Here is a 24,192-nt window from a genome sequence, read left to right on the forward strand (position 1 = left end):
TGGCAGTCTATGGGGTCACACAGAGTCGGACACGACTGAAGCGACTTAGCAGCAGCAGCACACCTCCCTTTTACAGCAGAAAGAAGCTACCAACATAAAATTACTCTGAAATTTAGCACATGCTGGAACTCTAAAGGACATCTGGCTAACAAATGTTGACTTAAGAGGAAACAGTTACCTGACAATAATGTAGGTTTGAATGAATGTCATATGTATGACAAGGTGTCATACATATGTCCATAAAAATTCAGACAACTATTGATTTTAACAAATACGGAAAAATGTGCAATTCTGAGAGTTAACTAAATGTCTCCTAGTTCTCTAACCTATAAATCATATAACCTTAATAGTGAAATTGCTTTTCCTCCTCTGGAAATCCTAACTTGTTCTAACTACCATAAATTTAACATTTATTCATTATCTACTAGGTAGAGCTCTTCATAATTGTCATCCTGGAGTTTATGTTTTCAGAATATTCTTGAGCCAGCATTTCCAGCTTCTCTCACTTTTTTATAGGCTAACTGTCATGTCCTATTTCTTTTCTATAGTTACAGGTTGGATTTATTAATACTTTTTGAAGTGAAGGAGCACACACACCATGGGAGAACAGTGAGGGTCTGTTTATCAAGCACATGATTTATTGGTGTTGCTCTAAACACCAAGAGGTCTTTGACAGCTGTGCAGCCTCAAGTAGACGTTCCTGGGCTTTCCTTCCCTCTCAGGCCTCCATCCTCTGAAGTCAGTCTTATCATTTCATGTTTTCCCTTGAGAGTCAAACCAAATTTCTGATCATTCATTAAATACTTTACATAAAACAAAGGACTATTCTCTTTTGTCTACTTCTTGTAAGGAAGAGTTCAAAATATTCAGCCAGAGTCATGATTATATGTTTTTTCACTTAATACGTTCAGAGACATATATAAATTAGCTGTTTATTAAAAATGTTATTCTCAACTGTGTTAACTCATGTGTTTCAAGAGAATACTGTATATACACAACCTGATTTGCTATAACAGAATTTTCACAAGCTATACAAGTCTTTAATAACAAATCAACTTAAACTTTTTTGGAAATAATTTCTACTAAAGATTCATAATTAGCATAGTCCTTCAATGACTGTACAAGTTCATCCAGTAGGTACTCTCCTTGCATAAAAGTTTCAAGATCATGAAGTGACTTGTTTATTCTGTGATCTGTGACTCGGTTCTGTGGAAAATTATATGTTCTTATTTTCTCTGACCTTCCTTTTGTGCCAATCTACATATTAAAAAAAAAAAAGAATACAAGATAGTTAAACTCAGGGCAACTAAACCTACAAAGTTAATTTACCTGGAGATTAAGCTCTTGGTTTATAATTTGAAACACAATGTTAAAAACCATATTTTAAACATTTTGAATTCTCAAATTTAACATGGGCACTTGATACAGAAAAAAGAACACAGGCTTGAAAAGTCAGACAGCTTAGTACTTGAATTTTGAATCCTCTCTGCCATTTTTTTTTACTTTATAACTTCAAGTAATTTACTTCAACTTTAAACTTTAGTTTCCCCATTTATAAAATACAGATAATACCTACTAACACTGATAATGTACACATACAGCCTGGCACAGAGTTGATATCCAAAAATGGTAGCTAAATATATATAATCTCTGTGAATTAATCTGGTTATCATCAGTGATGACAAAGTGATCAATTCTCCATAATAAAGGAGTTAATAGAAGGGCTCTGTAATTATAAAATCAACTGCCAAACAGGAAGAAGGTAAGTTCAATTTCCTTTCCAACTTTCTTCCATAATTTTAAAAGGATTCAAAATGAACGGGAATTCGGTATATCTTTTTAAGATAACTTTGCTGAAAATTCTGAGAAAGACATTTTTGAATACAAAAACAGTGTAAATGTGTAACAAGATTACTATAAAACAAGCCCTTGGTTGAATGACATGAATTATACTTTAACTTTGACAAATACAATGAAATAATTTTAACACATATTAAAACTGGGTAATCTAAAACTATTTTTATCTTTTCAAAGCATTAAAAAAATTCAGTTTTACCTGAATCTTTCTAGCATTGTATCGTTTACTTGTTTCTTCTTCTAGCTGCAGGCTGTACAGTTTTGCACGTAACTTTTTCATAGCCATTTCTTTATTTTTCAGTTGAGATCTTTCTTGCTGGCATTCAGAAACAATACCTGAATAGTGTTATGAGAATTAAAAGAGTTTTAATAGAAACATCTTCTTCACGTATTATCAAGGAATACTCCTCTTCCTTCTTCCTTTATGAAGGGAAAAAATAAGACTCTAATATTAAAAAAGGAAAATGGCTGTCTGGGGAGGCCTTACAAATAGCTGTGAAAAGAAGAGAAGCAAAAAGCAAAGGAGAAAAGCAAAAATATAAACATCTGAATGCAGAGTTCCAAAGAACAGCAAGAAGAGATAAGAAAGTCTTCTTCAGCAATCAATGCAAAGAAATAGAGGAAAACAACAGAATGGGAAAGACTAGGGATCTCTTCAAGAAAATCAGAGATACCAAAGGAACATTTCATGCAAAGATGAGCTCAATAAAGGAAAGAAATGGTATGGACCTAACAGAAGCAGAAGATATTAAGAAGAGATGGCAAGAATACACAGAAGAACTGAACAAAAAAGATCTTCATGACCCAGATAAACACGATGGTGTGATCACCAACCTACAGCCAGACATACTAGAATGTGAAGTCAAGTGGGCCTTAGAAAGCATCACTACGAACAAAGCTAGTGGAGGTGATGGAATTCCAGTTGAGCTCTTTCAAATCCTGAAAGATGATGCTGTGAAAGTGCTGCATGCAATATGACAGCAAATTTGGAAAACTCAGCAGTGGCCACAGGACTGGAAAAGGTCAGTTTTCATTCCAATTCCAAAGAAAGGTAATGCCAAAGAATGCTCAAACTACCGCACAATTGCACTCATCTCACACGCTAGTAAAGTAATGCTCAAAATTCTCCAAGCCAGGCTTCAGCAATATGTGAACTGTGAACTTCCTGATGTTCAAGCTGGTTTTAGAAAAGGCAGAGGAACCAGACATCAAATTGCCAACATCCGCTGGATCATGGAAAAAGCAAGAGAGTTCCAGAAAAACATCTATTTCTGCTTTATTGACTATGCCAAAGCCTTTGACTGTGTGGATCACAATAAACCGTGGAAAATTCTGAAAGAGATGGGAATACCAGAACACCTGATCTGCCTCTTGAGAAATTTGTATGCAGTTCAGGAAGCAACAGTTAGAACTGGACATGGAACAACAGACTGGTTCCAAATAGGAAAAGGAGTTCGTCAAGGCTGTATACTGCCACCCTGTTTATTTAACTTATATGCAGAGTAAATCATGAGAAATGCTGGACTGGAAGAAACACAAACTGGAATAAAGATTGCCAGGAGAAATATCAATCACCTCAGATATGCAGATGACACCACCCTTATGGCAGAAAGTGAAAAGGGACTAAAAAGCCTCTTGATGAAGGTGAAAGTGGAGAGTGAAAAAGTTGGCTTAAAGCTCAACATTCAGAAAACGAAGATTATGGCATCCAGTCCCACCACTTCATGGGAAATAGATGGGGAAACAGTGGAAACAGTGTCAGACTTTATTTTTGGGGGCTCCAAAATCACTACAGATGGTGACTGCAGCCATGAAATTAAAAGATGCTTACTCCTTGGAAGGTAAGTTATGACCAACCTAGATAGCATATTGAAAAGCAGAGACATTACTTTGCCAACAAACGTCCATCTAGTCAAGGCTATGGTTTTTCCAGTGGTCATGTATGGATGTGAGAGTTGGACTGTGAAGAAGGCTGAGCACCAAAGAATTGATGCTTTTGAACTGTGGTGCTGGAGAAGACTCTTGAGAGTCCCTTGGACTGCAAGGAGGTCCAACCAGTCCATTCTGAAAGAGATCAGCCCTGGGATTTCTTTGGAAGGACTGATGCTAAAGCTGAAACTCCAGTACTTTGGCCACCTCATGTGAAGAGTTGACTCACTGGAAAAGACTCTGATGCTGAGAGGGACTGGGGGCAGGAGGAGAAGGGGACGACAGAGGATGAGATGGCTGGATGGCATCACTGACTCGATGGACGTTGAGTCTCAGTGAACTCCGGGAGTTGGTGATGGACAGGGAAGCCTGGCGTGCTGCGATTCATGGGGTCTCAAAGAGTCGGACATGACTGAGCGACTGATCTGATCTGATACACATAACAGATAATTTTACAGTTATTAGAAAACTGAAAATTGGACTTACAGCTCAAAATATTTACATACTGAAAGCATACATACTGAAGAGTAAGCATTAGTCATTTAATATGGATTATTTTCTGGTACTTTTACCTAGTCACAATTTTTTTCAAAAAGTAGTAACTACTCATTATACAAACTGAACTATAAAAGTTAATGTTATTACCAGAGATAATCACTATTAATATTTTTATTCCTGTTTATATACTATGTGTTACATAAAACATCATCTTAAAGTTTAACATGAGAATTTTCTCATTTAAAAAAAAGAGAAAAAATCAAGCAAGCACTGCCAGCAAGCACTACCAACCATGGGAATTATGCCTATCTGAGATCATTTATAGGAAGATTGATGTTTCCTATCCTTGTGCTCTTTTTCACATGTAAGTCACTGGAGCAACACTTGTTAAAACACATGTAGTTCTATCTAACACAATTCTAAAGACTTAAAAAAAATTACAGCTCCACTGCCTAACACTATAATCAGGACAGAACCCCCAGATGTCTGCAGATGGACTTAATGGAAAGAAGCCCCTGAAATTGCATGCAAAACTTTGTATATAAGCATGTTTCTGGGTAAAAGGTCCAAGTTTTCATTTTCTCAAAGGAATTCATTTTCTCCTCTCTCCAAAAAACACTAAAAACTGGTGATTTAGAGCATTTTCTTATAAAGGATCACCCATGATATTACTTCACTGTGAGGATTTTTTTTATAATTAGTGATATAATCACTAATGTGGAAATTTCCTGGGCACGGATCTTTCCCTCTTCCTGCCTTTGTAATTATCCTACAGAGTTTCAGCTAAGGAATCGAGATAAATCAAGTGTTGAAAATAAACAGTTCCTAGTAGCCTATACGTTGCTGGTAACTGAAGATCTGTTTCAGAGGAAAAGTCATTCAGAGTTTGATTTTTATGTTGAAGAAGGAACCACGCACCCGTTGGGAGATGAACGATCCGGACAGCACTGTCTGTGGTGTTCACATGCTGCCCCCCGGCTCCACTGGCTCGCTTAGTATCAATCCTCAAATCCTTAGGATTAATCACCAGGTTAATCTATACATAAGAGAAAAGTTGGGAGTTTTGAAAATTACATGTGTGATCTGTTCAAAGAGAATTATTTATAAAAATGCACGTCATAGATAATATTCGTATAAGATTTGGAAGGTTTAATTTTAAGAAGAGAAAATAATTGGAAGGATACCATTTTTTTAAAGACTTGTCTTATTTGAAGAGTGGGGCTCACCAGGTGGCACTAGTGGTAAAGCCGCCTGCCAGTGCAGGAGACATAAGAGACGCAGGTTCAATCCCTGGGACAGGAAGATCCCCTGGAGAAGGAAATGGTAACACAATCCAGTATTCTTGCCTGGAGAATCCCATGGACAGAGGAGCCTGATGGGCTACAGTCCACAGGGTCACAAAGCAACTAAAGTGTCTTAGCATGCACACAGTGGATAAGTATCAAAATATAATGCAAAATAAAAACAAAACCTCCCTAATCCTCAAAAACTAGACTTCTCTGTAAACTACCCTCTTATTACCAATGGCAGATCTCAGCTATTAATAGAAATGTGAATATAATCACTAAAATGATTTCTGAGTTCAAAAAGACTTTAGTGGAGGAAAAAAAAAAGACGCTAAAACACTACAGGAAGGTTTTATTTTGTTTCATTTTAAATACAGGAAGACTTAAACATACTTAGAGGCAGAGCAGAGATGAATGGAAATGGCTAATACAAGAAGTCAAGGATACAGATTCAATTCACAAATACACTGGATCTGATATCAGCATAATGCTCTGTCCTGGCAGTCACCATCCAAAGCACTGCATTTAAAGAGCTCTTGCATGAACTATACCCACTCTGTGAGATGTCCACAACTCTAGCAGCAGGCATCTTATCATTCACAGGCCTTCTAGGTCTCCCTATGTAGCTCTTAACTGTTGCTGCTGCTGCTGCTAAGTCACTTCAGTCGTGTCCGACCCTGTGCGACCCCATAGACGGCAGCCCACCAGGCTCACCTGTCCCTGGGATTCTCAAGGCAAGAACACTGGAGTGGGTTGCCATTTCCTTCTCCAATGCATGAAAGTGAAAAGTCAAAGTGAAGTCGCTCAGTCGTGTCCGACTCTTAGCAACCCCATGGACTGCAGCCTACCAGGCTCCTCCGTCCATGGGATTTTCCAGGCAAGAGTACTGGAATGGGGTGCCATTGCCTTCTTTGTCTTTACTGTTGCTGCTGCTGCTAAGTCGCTTCAGTTGTGTCCGACTCCGTGCGACCCCACAGACAGCAGCCCACCAGGCTTCCCCGTCCCTGGGATTCTCAAGGCAAGAACACTGGACTGGGTTGCCACTTCCTTCTCCAATGCATGAGAGTGAAGAGTGAAAAGTGAAAGTGAAGTCGCTCAGTCGTGTCCGACTCTTAGCGACCGCATGGACTGTAGCCCACCAGGCTCCTCCATCCATGGGATTTTCCAGGCAAGAGTACTGGAGTGGGGTGCCATTACTGTTGCTAGGAAGAATTAAATGAGATGATACATGGACCTCAGTCTCCATCTTTTCCTGAAAATCTCTATCTCCAAGATGCTTAAGCCAAAGTGACTAGTATCAAGGTGTTGCTTTTGCCATTTATCCTGCTTCCCTCTCTCCCTTAACTATCCTGTTCCTCACCTAGATTTCCTACAAAAATTAGACTAAAGAAAGGAACTCCATGTACCCTATTAGACAGTAATACAGACTTTCTCAAAAGTAATAAACAGAAATCCTCAAGCTTCCTTCTCACGTGCTTATTTCATTCTAAAAAAAGAAGTTAAAAATTTCCCATCACTTTTCAGTGTCAGTGATGTAAGCAAAATATAACTCCCCAACTAAGCTACTTAAAAATATATAGACTGAGAATTTGCTGGTGAAAATAAAGTATACTCATTGTGTACAATGTAGCGATGTGTTACTATTTTAATATGATTGGATTATAAACTCACAATTCTGTAAAGTAGTTACCCTTTATTAAAACAGGATTCTTGCTATTGATATTCTGGGAACAAGTCACACAAAGCGAGTCGCCATAAAGGCAAGCAGCTCGTAAACTCTATTTAATATTGTTTCTCCTTTATATGGTCTCAAAATACCTGCTGTAAGCTTAGTAGTGGAGAAAAATAGACAATGCAAGATTATATGACTTTGTAGTTGTTTAGTCACCAAGTCATGCAAAGATGGACACAATAAAAGACAGAAATGGTATGGACTAACAGAAGCAGAAGATATTAAGATGAGGAGGCAAGAATACATAGAAGAACTATACAAAAAAGATCTTCATGACCCAGATAACCATGATGGTGTGATCACTCAACTAGAGTCAGACATTCTGGAACGTGCAGTCAAGTGGGCCTTAGGAAGCATCATTATGAACAAAGCTAGTGGAGGTGATGGAATTCCAGTTCAGCTATTTCAAATCCTAAAAGATGATGCTGTGAAAGTGCTTCACTCAATATGCCAGCAAATTTGAAAAACTCAGCAGTGGCTGCAGGACTGGAAAAGGTCAGTTTTCATTCCAATTCCAAAGAAAGGCAATGCCAAAGAATGCTCAAACTATGGCACAATTGCACTCATCTCACATGCTAGCAAAGTAATGCTCAAAATTCTCCAAGTCAGGCTTCAACAGTACATGAACCGTGAACTTCCAGATGTTCAAGCTGGATTTAGAAAAGGCAGAGGAACCAGAGATCAAATTGCCAACATCCGCTGGATCATCGAAAAAGCAAAAGAGTTCCAGAAAGACATCTACTTCTGCTTTATTGACTACGCCAAAAGCTTTGGCTGTGTGATCACAACAAACTTGAAAATTCTTAAAGAGATGGGAACACCAGACCACCTGACCTGCCTCCTGAGAAATCTAAATGCAGGTCAAGAAGAAATAGTTAGAACTGGACATGGAACAACAGACTGGTTCCAACTAGGGAAAGGAGTATGTCAAGGCTCTATATTGTCACCCTGCTTATTTAACTTCCATGCAGAGTACATCATGGGAAATGCCGGGCTGGATGAAACACAAGCTGGAATCAAGATTGCTGGGAGAAATATCAATAACCTCAGATATGCAGATGACACCACCCTTATGGGAGAAAGTGAAGAACTAAAGATAAAGAGCCTCTCGATGAAAGTGAAACAGGAGAGTGAAAAAGTTGACTTAAAACTCAACATTCAGAAAACTATTATCATGGCATCCAGTCCCATCACTTCATAGCAAATTAGATGGGAAACAATGGAAACAGTGACAGACTTTATTTTTTTTGGCTCCAAAATTACTGCAGATGGCAAGTGCAGCCATGAATTTAACAGACACTTGCTCCTTGGTAGAAAAGCTATGACCAACCTAGACAGCATATTAAAAAGCAGAGACATTACCTGGCCAACAAAGGTCCATCTAGTCAAAGCTATGGTTTTTCCAGTAGTCATGTATGGATGTGAGAGCTGAACTATAAAGAAAGCCGAGCACTGAAGAATTGATGCTTTTTCTGAACAATGGTGTTGGAGAAGACTCTTGAGAGTCCCCTGGACTGCAAGGAGATCCAACCAGTCCATCCTAAAGGAAATCAGTCCTGAATATTCATTGGAAGGACAGATGTTGAAGCTGAAGCTCCAATCCTTTGGCCACCTGATGCAAAGAACTGACTCATTTGAAAAGACGCTGATGCTGGGAAAGATGGAAGGCAGGAGGAGAAGGGACGACAGAGGATGAGATGGTTGGATGGTATCATCAACTCAATGGACATGAGTTTGAGTAATCTCTGGGAGTTGGTGATGGACAGGGAAACCTGGCATGCTGCAGTCCATGGGGTCGCGAAGAGTCAGACACGACTGAGCAACTGAACTGAACTGAACTGAACTGAACGTGTTCAACTTGCAACCCCGTGGACTGCAGCCCTCCCAGCTCCTCTGTCCATGGGATTTCCCAGGCAAGAATACAGGAGTGGGTTGCCATTTCCTTCTCCAGGGGATCTTTCCAACCCAGGAATTGAACCCACATCTCCAGCATTGGCAGGTGGGTTCTTTACCACTGAACCACTAGGGAAGCCCTTAAGTTCACTTATATGTCCTTAATTCTTACCATTTATTGTTAAAATCATACCTATTGGACTGCGATAATATATTTGAAAAATGAATTAAAATACAAGATGACAGTCAAATAAGAAAAGGAGATACTCAGTTCAGTGAGGTGAGTGTTAGTTGGGGGCAAGGTGCTGTGCTGGGCTAGGACTCCCGGGAGGGGGGCTATGGTGCCTCACCTCGGTGGGCTGCGGTAGGATGGCTACAGTTATGGTGCTGGTATGGATGCGGCCTTGCTTCTCTGTCTTGGGCACTCTCTGGACTCTGTGCACACCTCCTTCAAACTTCATGTGCTTATAGGCTTCTGAACCCCCAATGCTGGCAGATGCATGTCTAAGGCCACCTTGAAAACATTGGTGAAAGACGTTTGTTATTCCTGCCAATTACAAATAACTGACCATCACTTCTACCATCTTGAAATATAATTAAAAGAGCTATAAACTTATATAAACACATCAACTGTGAAACACTGAAAGCCTTTAGCAAGTCTATGATATTCAGTGTTTTAGTATCTTTATTGTTTATAATTATTAAACATAAAGCATTTATGGTGTCAATAAACTGACTCAGTAACACCCTGAAGGACTACTTTTAAAAAACCATTAGCCACTGAATGACAAGTATTTTATAGGCCATTTCAAAACTGGTAATATTTCTGCATTCAACATTATTAAGTTTGAGCAAACTCTGGGAGATAGTGAAGGTCAGGGAAGACTGGCATGCTGCAGTTCATGGGGTCGCAAAGAGTTGGACACGACTTAGCAACTGAACAGCAACAATTATTAAGTAAATGATAAGCATAAAACTACTTAATCCTCCTTACACAAAAATTATAAAGCTTAATCATGGTCTTTCCAACCCTTTCCCTAAAATACACATAAATAAATAAAATCTATGCTTTTCTCAAAACAAACCAAACAGTTTACTGACCTATTTCACTTGGAAAATATTCCAGGGTTTCAAAATGCCATCTTTTAAATGCAGCATACTGCTGATACATATCAAATATCTCTGAGGTAAACAACATTGCCTCCTGACCCCCAACTCCTGCAGTTACCTCCAGGATCAAATCATTTTTATCTGTTTCTTCTGAGGGAACCAAAAGTAAGATAATCTGCAAATAAAAAATATCACCCCTCCTATAATTAAGATTTAAAATATTTGAAAAAGAGCTCAGTGATTAGATATAGAATTTTAAATATTTAATTTACTTAAAAAAGTTTCTCTAAGCAAATACCTTAATATTGCTGATTACTATTCAACCATCTTGCCAACTAGACCATACAATGCATAACTTCTAAAAATATTAATGTTATAACTACATTACAAATGCTATAAGGTTCAGCTAAAACTTACAAGTTTATTTCTTTTTGGTGTTCATGTATATTAGTTCTCTATTCAGTTAATGATTAAGTCCTTGCTGTGAAAAGGACACTGTATTGTGTGTAGCAAGCATAAGAAGCAATCCTTGGAGATTTATAGCCTACTATGGCAGGAAAAGAACACTCAGATTGCATTTGTATTTTTCCTAAGCTTCTTTAATATGGAAGAGACATGTGCAATTTTGGAACTGCAGAGGCTCTTAAGAGATGATCTGGTCCAATACCCTCATTTTACAAGTCAAAGAAAATGAGATTAACAGAGTGCAATGATGAATTAAAAAGCAAAGTGTCAGTTACTGGAACTCAGATCCTTGTGCCTAAGTCAGTCTTCCTTCCACTAAAATTGTATGTTTCACACTTTAGTGTGTGTTAGACACAGACACAATAGAAGACAGACTTCTCAGATGAGGTGGATCAAGAAAGAAAAGCCGCCAACATTTATAAAAATGGTTCTTTAATAGAGAGGCACTCTGCTAAGGACTTTATGTATTTTAATTCTTAATACATCTTGGGCAGGTACTATTAACAGCTCCACCTTAAGATGTGAAAACTAAGTTTCTCAAGTTTAACTTAACTAATAAGTTTAACCCTAGTTGGCCAATACCCTACAACTAGAAAGTGGAAGGGCTAGAACTTGAACCCAAGTCTCCCTGAGTTCTGAAGCATCGCCAAGGTGTGCTGGCCAGGAGCTGGCCTTGTTCTCCTGCTTTCCCGTAGCTCTAGCCTGTGCCAACAGAATGTGCCCATTCACATCCTGAACTAGCACGACGCAATTTACACCTGTGAATTACTAGCCAACAAACAGAAACCGTTAATACACGCATTCTTCTACCTCACAAAAAGTTTATAGAGTAGAAGCCAAGTTACCTGAAGCTTTTCAGTCTATTGTGGAACTTTTCTTCCAGAGTAGGTGGTGCGGAAATTAATTTTTGGTAAGTTCCACACTTAGGTAAAGAGAGAGAATTTCTATGTTAAGCATCCCAGTTCCAAGCTCCGTCCTCACTTTATCATGTTCTTTCACTTATATTTCCAGAGATAACTGCTGTAAACCTTAAAGCTCTGCTTTACAGAATTAACAATGGATCTAATTTCATGATTTTTCATCTAACTTAATATGTTCTTCTGCAGTTCTCCTAGATATAAAGCCAATACTCTTAGATATAAATGCAATTCTGTTTTCAAAATCCTAAGGGGCCTAGTCCAGGCTGGCACTCTATAAGAGTATCAAAGACAAAAAGATAAAGAAATATTCCTGCTTCCACCTACCATTGCTCCACAGTCTCTTCTACTCATGTCTACCCCCACCCTCACCTCTCTTAAAAAACAAAAGAGAGAAAACACATTATCAACATTTCATTGCCTTCTTGGAAAATTCTATTAATGTGACATTCATCTTTCTTTCAGATTTCTACAATCCTTTTAGTATGATAAAAACAGAGCTACAGGGAGTATGCTTTTTCTGCTTTAAAAACCAGGTTTATAATTGTAAATACTAGCATGCTGATTAGTTCTTGACTTGCTTTTATAAAGTTCTAGTAAAATATAATGGAAGTGATAGCAGAATGCTTTATTCTTTGCACAAATGCCATACCTGATGCTTTAATTGAGCTATTTCTTTTTCACATGAAGTTATTTCATTTTCGGCAAGTTTCCTTAAGTCCTCATTTTCATCTAAGAAAAAAAGGCAGCAGGTTGAGTTTTCCTTAATTAGTATTAAATAGCTGACAGAGTTCAAGGTAAAAGTTTTGTCACTGCTGAAGGGAAATATAACAATTACCCTTTTTTAATAACTGTCATTAATTTATAGCACTTTATGCACTAGTTTTTATGAGCATGCAGTTAAAAAACAAAAACTTTTTTCCTGATGAGAAGGGTAGAAGTTAAAAATAAAAATAATCTCTATGGGAAAATACAAAGAAGCTACTAAACTTTTCTATAATTCTTCCTCCCCCAACTATTCATATTAACAAATATGCTTTTAGTTTTCAGACTTAGGACTCTACAATAACGAATGAATGCACTGAGTAAGTTAGATCAGAGGGAAATATAAGGCACCATTAGTAAAGCCAAAACTGAGTTAAAAAGTAGAAAGTTATTTATTGTCTTATTAGGAAATGCTTCATTAATATAAAAGTATCCACCTAAACATTTAGACCCTGCCTGATATTCACAGAGTACCTACAAGAAGTACTCTTCTTCTCTTTCAGGCTTTACTCTAGTTCTATTTCATCTAGTTTTCACTTTTACCTTACAAAATATACCTCCTCTTTCCTCTATCTGATGGACAACATGCAACCTATAAAACAGAGAGAAGCGGAAATTGTATCAGCTATTACAGTTTGTTATCTCTGTTGAAAGATCAAACTCTGTATTGGCTGGAATGTCTTATTCATTTACTAAGAACCAATTATGCTGGGAACTGGGAATAACATGTAACACTTGCCCTCAAGGCAGGATTTTAGATCATTTTAGTTTCTTTATATTATTCTAGGGGAGAAAAGCTCACAAAAAATAACAGCCTAAAACATTATGTGGTTAAATATTAAAATAACAGCATGCAGAAGCAATTTTTTGTTTTAGAGATGCGCAGAATAAAGGAAAAAAGGATTAACTCAATGAGAAATAATAACAGCAGCAAATTGAGATAAACAAATACAGGGAGTGTTGGTGATATGGCAGGATATCATTTTGGTAAGAATGGGTTATGAGATTTGGTGAAATGGAAAAATGTGCTTCATTAAAAAAAGCAAAAGTGAATTAGAGCCCCAGTTCAACCACTAAGATTCTCTTAGAACATCTCTCCTAACGTCTCTGAATGTCAGTAATCTCAAGAGTAAATGAAAGATATGAGTTGGATAACTTCTAAGGGGCCTTATTAGTTCTGAAATGTAGGGTTCCGGTTAAGATGAAGAAGACTGGAACTAGGGTGTAGAAGTAATCTAACTTAAATACTTCATTTTATTTAATTCAGGTCCCCCAAACACTATCAATTTCAACATGTATTGAATATAATTTTTTTTTTTTTTTATATTAAGGCTTTGTGGCTGCTACGGGGACTTGAAGCTTGGCTTATGAAACTGATTTAATTTTCCCCTAAAAAAATACTTCTAATTTTTTTTTTCTTTAACACTCTGGGCAGCTTCTTCTCTTAAATCACTTAATTTAAACTCTCCTTAAGTCTCAACTATACAGTTGCATTAGCCTTCTGTCTTCCATGGCATCTTTAGTCCTGTTCCAGATTGCTTCTCAACTACCTCCCATCAAAGTTCCTAAGCAACAAAGCTATTCCCATTATTCACTCCCAATCCAAAAGCTTCTGCTGGCTTCCTTCTGCCAAAAGGATGAAACCAAACTTTGCAGGTTAGTATTTGAGCCTTCTTACAAAATGGTTAGCCCCACCCTCCGGCTACCCCTCGCCTCCCCAAACCTACCCCTTCCTCAGTTAACACAGAATGCAGTGTTTAAGAGCATGAGATTTGGAGTCAGTCCTATTCAAGCTCTATTCCTTAAGAGTAGTTTAACCTGGGCAGAGCTATGTTCTCTTTGTATCTCAGGTTCCTCTTCTGCTGCATGAGGCTAAAAGAACCTACTTCATAGTTTATTATGTGAACTGGATGAGTTAATAGACAAAGAAAAGCAAAGCCTAGAGGAGGCAAAGGATCGATTAAAGGTAAACTATTATTATATCATCTAAGGTTGGGCCTTTATACCTGTACAAGCCTTTCTCCTTCCAAGTTCTCCTTGCTCTCCCAGGTCTTTACTGATCTATGTTCTCACTTATCAGCTGTATCAGAATTAATTTTCTTGCTTCAGTAGACTGTGACCCTCTCTAGAACCTTTCCTCTGGCTGGCCACAGGCCAGCCACTAGGCATCCCCAGGAATTTGTGCAAATTAAGTAACTTGAGCCCCATCCAGATTCGAATGGGCAAGAATCACTTGGCAAGCTTGTTAAAACCGCCGCATGTTCTAGGTCTCAGAGTTCCAGTCTGGGTTTACTTAGCACGCATTTTTTCTGTCACTTTTGCGGGTGGCCGCTCTACCACACTGAGAAACAATGCTCTCAACTCCTTAACAGGAATAGGGCCTTGTCTTCGGTGAGCTCATCTCCTGCCATTAAATACGCAACCAATTAAAGTCAACTTAAGTTTTGTAAAAGGGCGTACAGCACTGTCAAAAGAGCACAAGGAGAGGATGGGGACCAGAACTAACATAATGATGTCTTGACCTCTGGTGTAAACCATAAAGAGCTGCAACTGAGTAAAAACTTCAAAATCAGAGTGTGTGGAGACGTGACCGGCGGCTTGGTGCAAAGGGCAAATGAAGAGTCAAGACTCCGCTCTGAATCCCGCTGCCCTAGGCCAGGCCCTTACCATGAAGCAGGTGCTGGGTCTCCTGCAGCTCCTGCTCCTTGTCGCTCAGAAGTTTGGCCACCGCCACCAGCTCAGGCCGCCTGACCTGAAACTGGGCTTCAGAGCCTACCTGGCGCTCTAGGAAGGTCCGCAGAGCTCCGCCGCGGGCGAACAGCTCCTCCAGGGGCAGGTTACTGCAGCTTAGGTGTCGGCGGGCCGGTACAACACCCCGGCGGGCCCAAAAGCCCCGAAAAACATTCCAAACTAACCTGGGGCGCATAACTACAGCCAGTCCACCGTGGCAAACAAGACCCGGAAGTTCCGGACAGAGCAAATCTCGCGATACCGCGAGGCTCGGACACAGGGGCGAGGCCTATCCGAGCTCCGCCCAGCTCATGCGCCAGTTTAAAGGGGCTTCCAGGAAGCCTGGTTGGGAACTTCCGGTCATGCATTATTAAACGCCGTAGTATTCGCGGAGGCCGGAAGTTGAGATGCAGAGCTAAAAGCGATAGGGGCGGGTCTGAGAGACCTCGGGCTCCTCCTCTAAAGGGTAGGTCAGAAACGCCTCCTGTAACGAGCCGGGGCGGAGTATTGGGCCGGAAGGGGAAAGGCATAGATTGTTATTACGCTTTCTGACGTCAAGATTGCTTCTCAGGTACTCAGTGAAGCTTTCAAGTACCGTGCTGGAGGGCCGTCCAGTGTCAGCTACAGGAGCTGAGATCACAGTACAGATGTCAGTCTGGACTGACGTTCCCAAAGGCGAATTGTAGAATGGCCATCAGTGTGTGTATGTGTGTTTACTCCTCTTCCATTTCTCGTTCTCCTGTTTCTCCTTTCGACGGTGGTTAAGGCTCGACTCATGGGGTCGCAAAGAGTCGGACACGACTGAGCGACTGATCTGATCTGATCTGATCTGAAGGCTCGTATTAATGGGACGTGACAAGTGGATTCGAAGACCAGTTACCGAGTGATTTAGCAAAATCTACTTTCCTGCCCTTTATCTGCCACTTAATTTACATAGCCTTTAAACGACTTGCTTCCACACCGATTCTCCTGCCTAGTCTCACTTATCCCTTGTTAGTCGGCTACTTTTTAAAGACGTTGAGCCATTCGTTTCCTGTTTGCTGCTAACCACTGCCAAGCAAAGCCTTGACAGCCCCGCCTCCGGGGGCCCCGCCCGCCAATTTGACATGGTGGATTAGTGCCCAGAATACTGAAGTTTATTCGTGTAATGCTTTTGAATTTTTAAAGACCTCTTCATAGACCACTAGAAGAATGTATGAAGTGAAGTGAAGTCGCTCAGTCGTGTCCGACTCTTTGCGACCCCATGGACTGTAGCCTATCAGGCTCCTCCGTCCATGGGATTTTCCAGGCAAGAGTGCTGGAGTGGATTGCCATTTCCTTCTCCAAGAAGAATATATAGGAGAGTATAATACAACCCAGAGAGGCCTGGGGACGCTACAGCTGAACTCTCAATTGGGGAACTCTCACCACCTAACTAGTTTGAGCAGGGCTTACTTACTGTACAGAGACCTGACATACTGAAAAAGTTTCTCATTTATTTATTTTTTAAATATAAAAATACAGGAGTCCTCTGCAAGGTTCAGTCATCCTTACTTAAGTCATCTAATCAAAATTGTTAAGTATAAAATTCTTATAAAATGCGCTTGCATTGCCTCTGCTGTATTCATTTCTGTACTCTACATACAAATGCAAAGTGAAGTAGAGGAATGAGATCACTCTCCAAACAATATAAAACAGAAATATGTTTGGCTACTTAGAAGCTTCCACTAACTCAAATCTTCTTTCATTTTGTATGTGAATTAAAGCCACACTACTTTTACAAAATTGTCTTGCTTTAAAGTAGTGATTGAAATCGAATCTTAAATTCAAATCCGAGTATAGAACAGGACTGATGAGGTTATCTACATCTCTTTTAGGAACAGGTATTTCTCAAGTCTAAACTCAACTTTGAATATTGTTTTAAGCACAGAATTGGGGGGAGCTACTTGACTCCAAACTCTCAGCTGAATTTTCAAAACAAGTCATTTCATGAACATACTTCATTACTTATAAAAGGTGCAAAGGTGCAAAAATGTAATAAGCAATAACCTTGTAAAATAATGTAAAGAATCCAGCCAGAAATTATTTTCCCTCAGATGTGTAAGCAATTTAAGTAATATAAATAAGTGTACCTTTACTCCTGTAATGTGACACCAATGAGGAAACAGTGACTTGTCTAAGGATACATGGGTGAATTCTTTATTAATTCAAAACATTTAAAAAAAGTCAGTGTGTAATGCATGTGTGTTTTACAGTAATATCCATGGGTGTCCACAGTGTAGTCAAATGAAAACAGCTGTAGTTTGATTTACTTTGAAAAGTCAAAGATCTATACCGTTTGAGATTTCTGAATTTTCTTACATTATTGTCATGCTCAACTTCTATTATATGTTGAAAATTCTAGCATTTTCAGGAAGTCTTATTGTACATAGGTAAAAATAATAAAATAGATTCAAGGAAGGAGGAATAAAAACCCAAAACAACTTAATTTAGAGGAAAAATAATCTGGATTATCTATTCAATTTATAAGTACCTACAGTTATTTTGGCATTTCAAAATAACCAAGCATGGTATCTCAAGTTATATTCATGCATTCAAAACTTCTTTATGGTCCATTAATAAATATTGATCAACTCCAAAATATGGATATAGATTATTAAGTACAATGAACATAGCAAAAATTTACACATGTTCAATATGATAAATTTTACAAGAATCGAACACATTGAAATTATTTTTAATATTTAGCAAACATCTTAAAATCATATACAAGAAACATTGTATTTATGACAAATAGGTTAAAGCAAGACGGAAAAAATCAAGTCTTACATTATTCCAGTATTCAGTGTTCATTGTTCAGTGAAAGGCAATATAGAAAAGTACTCACCAAAATGACCATCAATTGAGACTACCTTTTAAGACAGTAAGACTAAAATCTTCACTACCCAAGAGACGTAGAGGATTAAGGTAATTATACATGTAATTCAAGAGAAGAAATTCACTTTCACCCCCATTAAGTGAATATTCAAGTTAACACTATTTTGGAGTTTTACTTTCCTATATCAATTTCCAGTTCATTATATTTTCTTCATAATGTTTGTTAGCAGTCATTTAGTGGAAACTAATAGCAGCGCTGAGGAATCTGCTCTGAGTATTATGTCAGTGTAAATGTCCAGTAAATCTACCTCCAAAATACCCTCTTAAAAAAACGTATCACTTTACGTTTACGTATCACTTTACAGTGGAAAAATCTAACAGACACTACCTCAGTCAGACGATGACGTTCAACATCAACAATAAGTCATGTTGATGATGGTATGTACCTTTGATATGGTGTGATATGAATGGCACTTCTGTGGTCTTTCCTCCAAAATCTAATAACACCTGTCTATTCATGGGAAAACGATCAGAAAAATTCCAGTTGAGGGACATCTTACAAAATACTAGGCCTGTAACTCCTCAATACTGCCAGGGTTATCAAAAACAAGAGAAATTTGAGAAAACATCATAGCTAAGAGGGTAACATGATGACTAAATGTAATACCATATCTTGAACAGAATCCTGGAACAGGAAAAAAAAAAAATTATGAAAAGCAAAGAAGGGCAGGGAAGCCTGGCATGCTGCAGTCCATGGTGTCTCAGAGAGTCAGACATGACTGAGCAACCGAACAACAGCAAAGGAATCTGAATAAAGTATGGACTTAATAATGCATTGATATTGGTTCACTGGAGAAGGAAATGGCAACCTACTCCAATAGTCTTGCCTGAAAAAAATCCCATGGACAGAGGAGTGGTGGGTTACAGTCTCTGGGGTTGCAAAGAGTTGGACGGGACTTTGTGACTGAACATCCATGTATCGGTTCATTTATTGTGACAAATGTTTCATGGCTGTGACATGTATGGATCCTATCTGTACTATCTTTTCAATTTTTCTGTAAATCTAAAACTATTCTAAAATTAAAAGTTTAATAAAAAATTTTATGAACACACAACTACCTTTTATTCTCTTACTTTCGTGATAAACTTATTTTAAAAATCATACTACCTTAATAGTAAAAAGCATGCTTTCTATTCCATGGCAGTGTCAATGTTTTCTACTGGCTATCTTTTTTACCTTGGGTTTTAGCTCTAACTCCTACATATATACTTGGCAGATTAACTGAAAAATTCTTCCTATGCTTGGGAATGTTTATTTCCTGTGGAATTTAAATTTTCAAATGATTTCTCTTAAACTTTGATTTAAACCTACAATATTATACACCCACTCACACATCTGCATATACACATCTAAATATGTCTGTGTGTGTGTCATTGAAAGAAACATTTCTTGTTTGTAGATTGAGTATGATGTTGAACTGAGAACAGTGATTTTGAATCACATTATTGAACAAAGCAAAGACATATTCATATATTCTTCTGTCTTAAAATGAGCTTGATCGTATTTTTTGAATGAATAATTCAATCAGATTTTTAAAGTACAGTTTCAAAAAAATCTTGGCAAGTGCGTTGAAGGCACTTAATGCATTCATTCTTGAAATGGGAATTACTGAGCTAGAGAACTTTGATATAATAATATGTAACACTTCATTCTTTCTATGTTTAATTCATTCTCATGACAATCCTGTAAATTTTTATATTCTTCATTTGAAGAGAAAGAAACAGGTTCAGAGAGGATAAATGATTTGCCCAAGGTCACATGAGACAGAACTATAACTGGAAGACAAATGTATAACTAAAGCCTGGTATTTGGAAAGAAAATGTATCCCTCTGTGGATTGTTGTGTGTTCCAAGGATACTACTAAGAGTGCTGCAAGGAAGATCTGAAACAAGTTTTCGATATCAGTTTCACTGGTAAATATTTGCAGTTGTAATAACTAAACTTTTTATGGATTGTTTTCTCAGAAGAACAAACATTTTATATTGGTCAGAGATTAAAAAAACTGAAAAGGGCATACAAAGTGTTTGCAAGTTATATTTTGAAAACTAAGGTCATAAAGTGTCAGTATAAATACAGGTAAAAAAACAATTCTAGAAATATCTTTCCCACTTTTCAAAATAATTTGCCATCTAATGCAAAGTTTTCAAAGCTTGTGTTTGATAGGGCCCTATCCATAGACTTTTTAGGTGGCTTACTTTGTATTTTCTGACTGTATTTTAAATTTCTTCCTTGCATACTTCTTCCTCAAAGCATCTGGTATATTGCCATTTTGTAAATGTAGTTTGTTACAACTACAATATGACATATTTCTTCAATATAAGTTAAAAGTGTATAGAAAAAAAAGGATACATTCAAAAATAAGAATCAGGTATTATTTTAAATCAGCTTAATGGGGTGAAAGTGTATTTTTGCCCCTAATAAATAAATACTATTTACCTATTTCTATAGTCCTTTTGCAAAACTGAACTCTCAGGTAAATACATGATACACATTTCATTCCACACTAACAACCTAGGCAGCATGAAAGGATACTAATAAACACCCCATGCATATGACCAAATATCAACTGGTCATCTTATGTACATATTTTAAGATTAAAAAAAGTGACCACATTACGGTCTTAACTTTTGCACTTCATAGTGTTGATATCAAAATTGTGTTTTGCTATTGTTCTTTTGCCAGTGCACCTACTGAGCTTAGAGCTGCCCTATAACACTGTTGGGATATCTGTATTACCTTTGGGTAACGTAATAACAATTATTCAAAGTAAAGAAGCATCATCCATTCATTTTTAATGTGATCTAAGTTCAAAATGCATCTCTGAACAGATGTCTCAATTTATATAAATATATATGTATATTTATATATGACCTATATCCTCTACTTTTCTTTCCATTATAGACACATCTGAACTTAGGCATTATTTAAAGAGCATTAACCTCTTTCTGTGTACATTAGCAGATTCTAACAGTATACAAAGATATCTTGGTAATGTAAAACATGAAGTGTACCTTCTAAAGTGCTAATTTTTCCTCAGGGAGGAACTTACTCTCTAGAAAAAAATCAAACTCTACCAAAACAAATATTGTGCTCTTGGAATGGTAGCATAGACACCAGTTGAGGGCTTTTTTGTTTGTTTGTTTGTTTATTATAGCTCTGTAATTAAAACAGAAAGAATTACACCATACTTTAAAAATTGGTAGAGTTGCAGATACATAGACATACTGTTAGATACACTTAAAACATTTTGAAATTAAAAGAGTTGCTCTCCCCTCCCCTGAAAATAGGAATTTAGCACAGAGGTCCTCACATAGTGTGGTTATTGATATTTGATGTGTAAATCTACCCTAGACTCATTCTCAACACATTTCTAATCAGGTTTCAAAAGGGTATATCAGCTTCAAAATCTGTATTCTACAAATGCCCCGGGTTAGAGATTAGGACTCTTTATAAGGGTCCTATCTTTTACATTTGGTAAAATATTAAAAGTATTGTCAAACAGACAATTCATCTAATAGTCCAAAGTATCTTATAAAGATAACTTATGACTAGCAGGTCACCATCATATATAGTAACAACAAGAATATAAAGTCTACACTTAAAAAATTTGATTCATGCGGTGTATCTTAGTATATTACATATTTTCTAGTCATGTATACCATACATTGTGCCTCAAACACAGGAACAAATGTGATATTATAACATATATGTGTATACATCATTGTAGCATAACAAACTCAACTCTAATCAAGAAAAAAATAGTTTAGGAACAATAAACTTCACGATAGAAGTGATGATTCTTTTAGGTTTTTCTTCACTCGTTAGGAAAAAAATATGACTTTTTGTAAACATCTTCATAGCTCTCTTTTCCCACTATGTTACTGAAAACTATTATTCAAACAGTAAATATTTAATTGACATGGATAAAGCATGTCTTAACACTAACACTTTCAGACAAAAACAGGCATTTGTTAAAAGAAATGTTTATTATAAATATTTTCTATCTTATATTTTAACTACATTTTCATAAAGAATGTATTTAAAAGTGCTGAATACGGTAGGATAGTCAGCAACGCCAGTGTAAACAGAACGCTTTGTTTTCTACTCTGCAAACGTTTTTTTTTTAATCCCATTTTGTCAAACACTGCAACAGTTAAAATATTTGCATAGGGAAGATTATAGCCCTTTTAATCATATCTCCTGAATGCTATACAAATTAGAAAATCAAATTCACATAAAAAAATTCTTGAAATGTTTAACTTTATGGAAAAAGAAAATTACGATGCCAACCTTTCAAGTAAAGTAAATTTTAAAAGAAAACCCCAAACTTGTTTTTCTTAAAAAAGTTTAATAAATTAAAAAATGAGAGGTAGTTAAAAATGACAAAGGAAACTTATAATTTTAATATCATCCTTAATATAAGGCCAGTATTCTTAGTGGATATAAATATTTTTAAAACTTTCATTTTAGGTTACTCAATATTATACTTATTAAGTTTAAGATTAAAAAAATAGCCTCCAGGGGATATTAATATTCAAATGTAACACTTTGATATAAATATGACACTGTTGTCTGTGTGTGCACGACAGGATACTGTTTCCTTGAATGTCAAAAGTACATGCCAAGGTCAGGCAAGTATTTTTTGTCTTAAAAGATTTAGTGGTACTTATAAAAAAATAATATGGCAGCTAAAACATTTGAGCACTGTTCTGCCTTTCAATTAGGGATGAGAATTAATAGTTTGGTTTTAACATATTTTAAATAAGTTATTTTTAAGATACTACGTGAAAACAGTTAAGGTCTGAAGTAGAGAATTATCTTCTAAAGAACCCCTATAAAACTTTTCTTCGTTAAAAACCTTAGCTTTTACTGGATTTCACTTTCAACGAAAATATGCCACAGTCCAGATGCTATTCATCCAAAGTTTTAAGATGCTACATATAGGCATTCCTTTATTAAATCTTTTCTTTATATTCCAAAACTAAGTTATCAAGCTTTTTTTTTCTTGCTAAAGTACATACTTTATGCAACCATTTTAGAACTGGAGACCCAGTCTTTAATAAATTAATTACAGTATTGGACATCTGATATATACATAGATTCATTTTCTTCTATTACAACTAAAAACAATATCACTCTTTGATTCGTCATTGAGATAGAATATCTTCAAATTGTTTTGTGCTTTTTTTTTTTCCTCATATATATATGTATATATTATTTTTTACATAGCAAACTCTTCTGTAATGAAAATGCCACAGTTTTGGCAGTGAACAACCAGAGGAATTCCCCATGAGGATTTTCCAACAAACAGAGATAAATAGCTCTTTTTTCATGTACAGAAATATTGGCTTCAAAGTTAGTGTACTGAACACAGTATATAGCATGTTGACTATCAGAGTTACAATTTTAAAATTGGCTTTTTCTGTCTTAGAGTATATTTAAAAATGCAAACCACAGCCAACTTTGGGGCAATTATTTCTATAAGACCATATTGCACAAAAGTCCTTAAATACAGATATAAGTTATGCCATTTGGATTTAAGTGTTGTGAAAACTAAATGGCAAATGAAGCGGGTTTACTTGGCACATGCAGTCTCTGGGCACACTAGGAGACTGTTCATAGGACTACAAATACAGTTTGCTTGCAAGTAGAATGAATGCGTGTTCAACGAAATAAACTTAATTTGGCAATTCATTGTTTTATGTGGTATTTTCTCCAAAGTAACCACGGATAAACCTTGATAAAAATGGAGCCAAAGACCATATGGTTGTATTTTCACAGTAGCCTGAGGATTGCTAAACTGTAGTTCTCCAGGAACTCAGTTTCAGGTGTTACATAACTACTTTTATTTCTCATCGCAGCCCTCCAAAATGATTTTCTTTAATAAAAATTAAGATTCAGAAGTAGAGCTGGCAGTACTTTCAACAAATGACTTATAAATTTGAGAGTTCAAAAACCTGGGGAAAGAATCTCTGTGCATTAAGGTATATATCTGGAGTTGGGCATCTTCATACATGTGAGGATTAGGATCCAACAGATTTCTATTGATCACCTCTCTAACTCGAGAATCGAGACTGACCTAAAAAGAAATAA

The 24,192-nt window shown here is 37.0% G+C and overlaps 2 protein-coding genes across 8 annotated transcripts in view; both read right to left on the reverse strand.

The window, feature by feature from the left end:
- Positions 1-616: 616 nt before the first annotated feature.
- MTRF1L (mitochondrial translation release factor 1 like) lies at positions 617-15,414 on the reverse strand. 5 transcript variants are annotated; one of them, XM_070376889.1, is made up of 8 exons: positions 15,229-15,367; positions 12,340-12,419; positions 11,616-11,692; positions 10,297-10,480; positions 9,546-9,709; positions 5,203-5,320; positions 2,057-2,193; positions 617-1,257 (listed from the first exon to the last, which is right to left on the reverse strand). In XM_070376889.1, the coding sequence occupies exons 4-8, from the start codon at positions 10,391-10,393 to the stop codon at positions 1,057-1,059; spliced, it is 717 nt and encodes a 238-aa protein (XP_070232990.1). In that variant the 5' UTR covers positions 10,394-10,480; positions 11,616-11,692; positions 12,340-12,419; positions 15,229-15,367; the 3' UTR covers positions 617-1,056. The 5 variants fall into 5 exon arrangements, with proteins under 5 accessions (XP_070232990.1, XP_070232991.1, XP_005891608.1 ...); XM_070376890.1 differs by lacking the exon at positions 15,229-15,367 and adding an exon at positions 15,120-15,166; XM_005891546.3 differs by lacking the exon at positions 11,616-11,692 and having other exon boundaries at positions 15,120-15,414.
- Positions 15,415-17,353: 1,939 nt separating this feature from the next.
- The window catches only part of RGS17 (regulator of G protein signaling 17), a 103,723-nt gene continuing 96,884 nt past the window's right edge, over positions 17,354-24,192 (reverse strand). For 2 of the 3 annotated variants that reach the window (XM_070376892.1, XM_070376891.1), the window contains exon 5: positions 17,354-24,178. In XM_070376892.1, coding sequence (XP_070232993.1) covers positions 23,990-24,178 — 189 coding nt within the window. In that variant the 3' untranslated portion in view covers positions 17,354-23,989. The remainder of the gene's footprint in view (positions 24,179-24,192) is intronic. The other variant, XM_070376894.1, reaches the window with a different exon arrangement.

This window comes from Bos mutus, chromosome 9, assembly GCF_027580195.1.
Source record: "Bos mutus isolate GX-2022 chromosome 9, NWIPB_WYAK_1.1, whole genome shotgun sequence".
NCBI lineage: Eukaryota > Metazoa > Chordata > Mammalia > Artiodactyla > Bovidae > Bos > Bos mutus.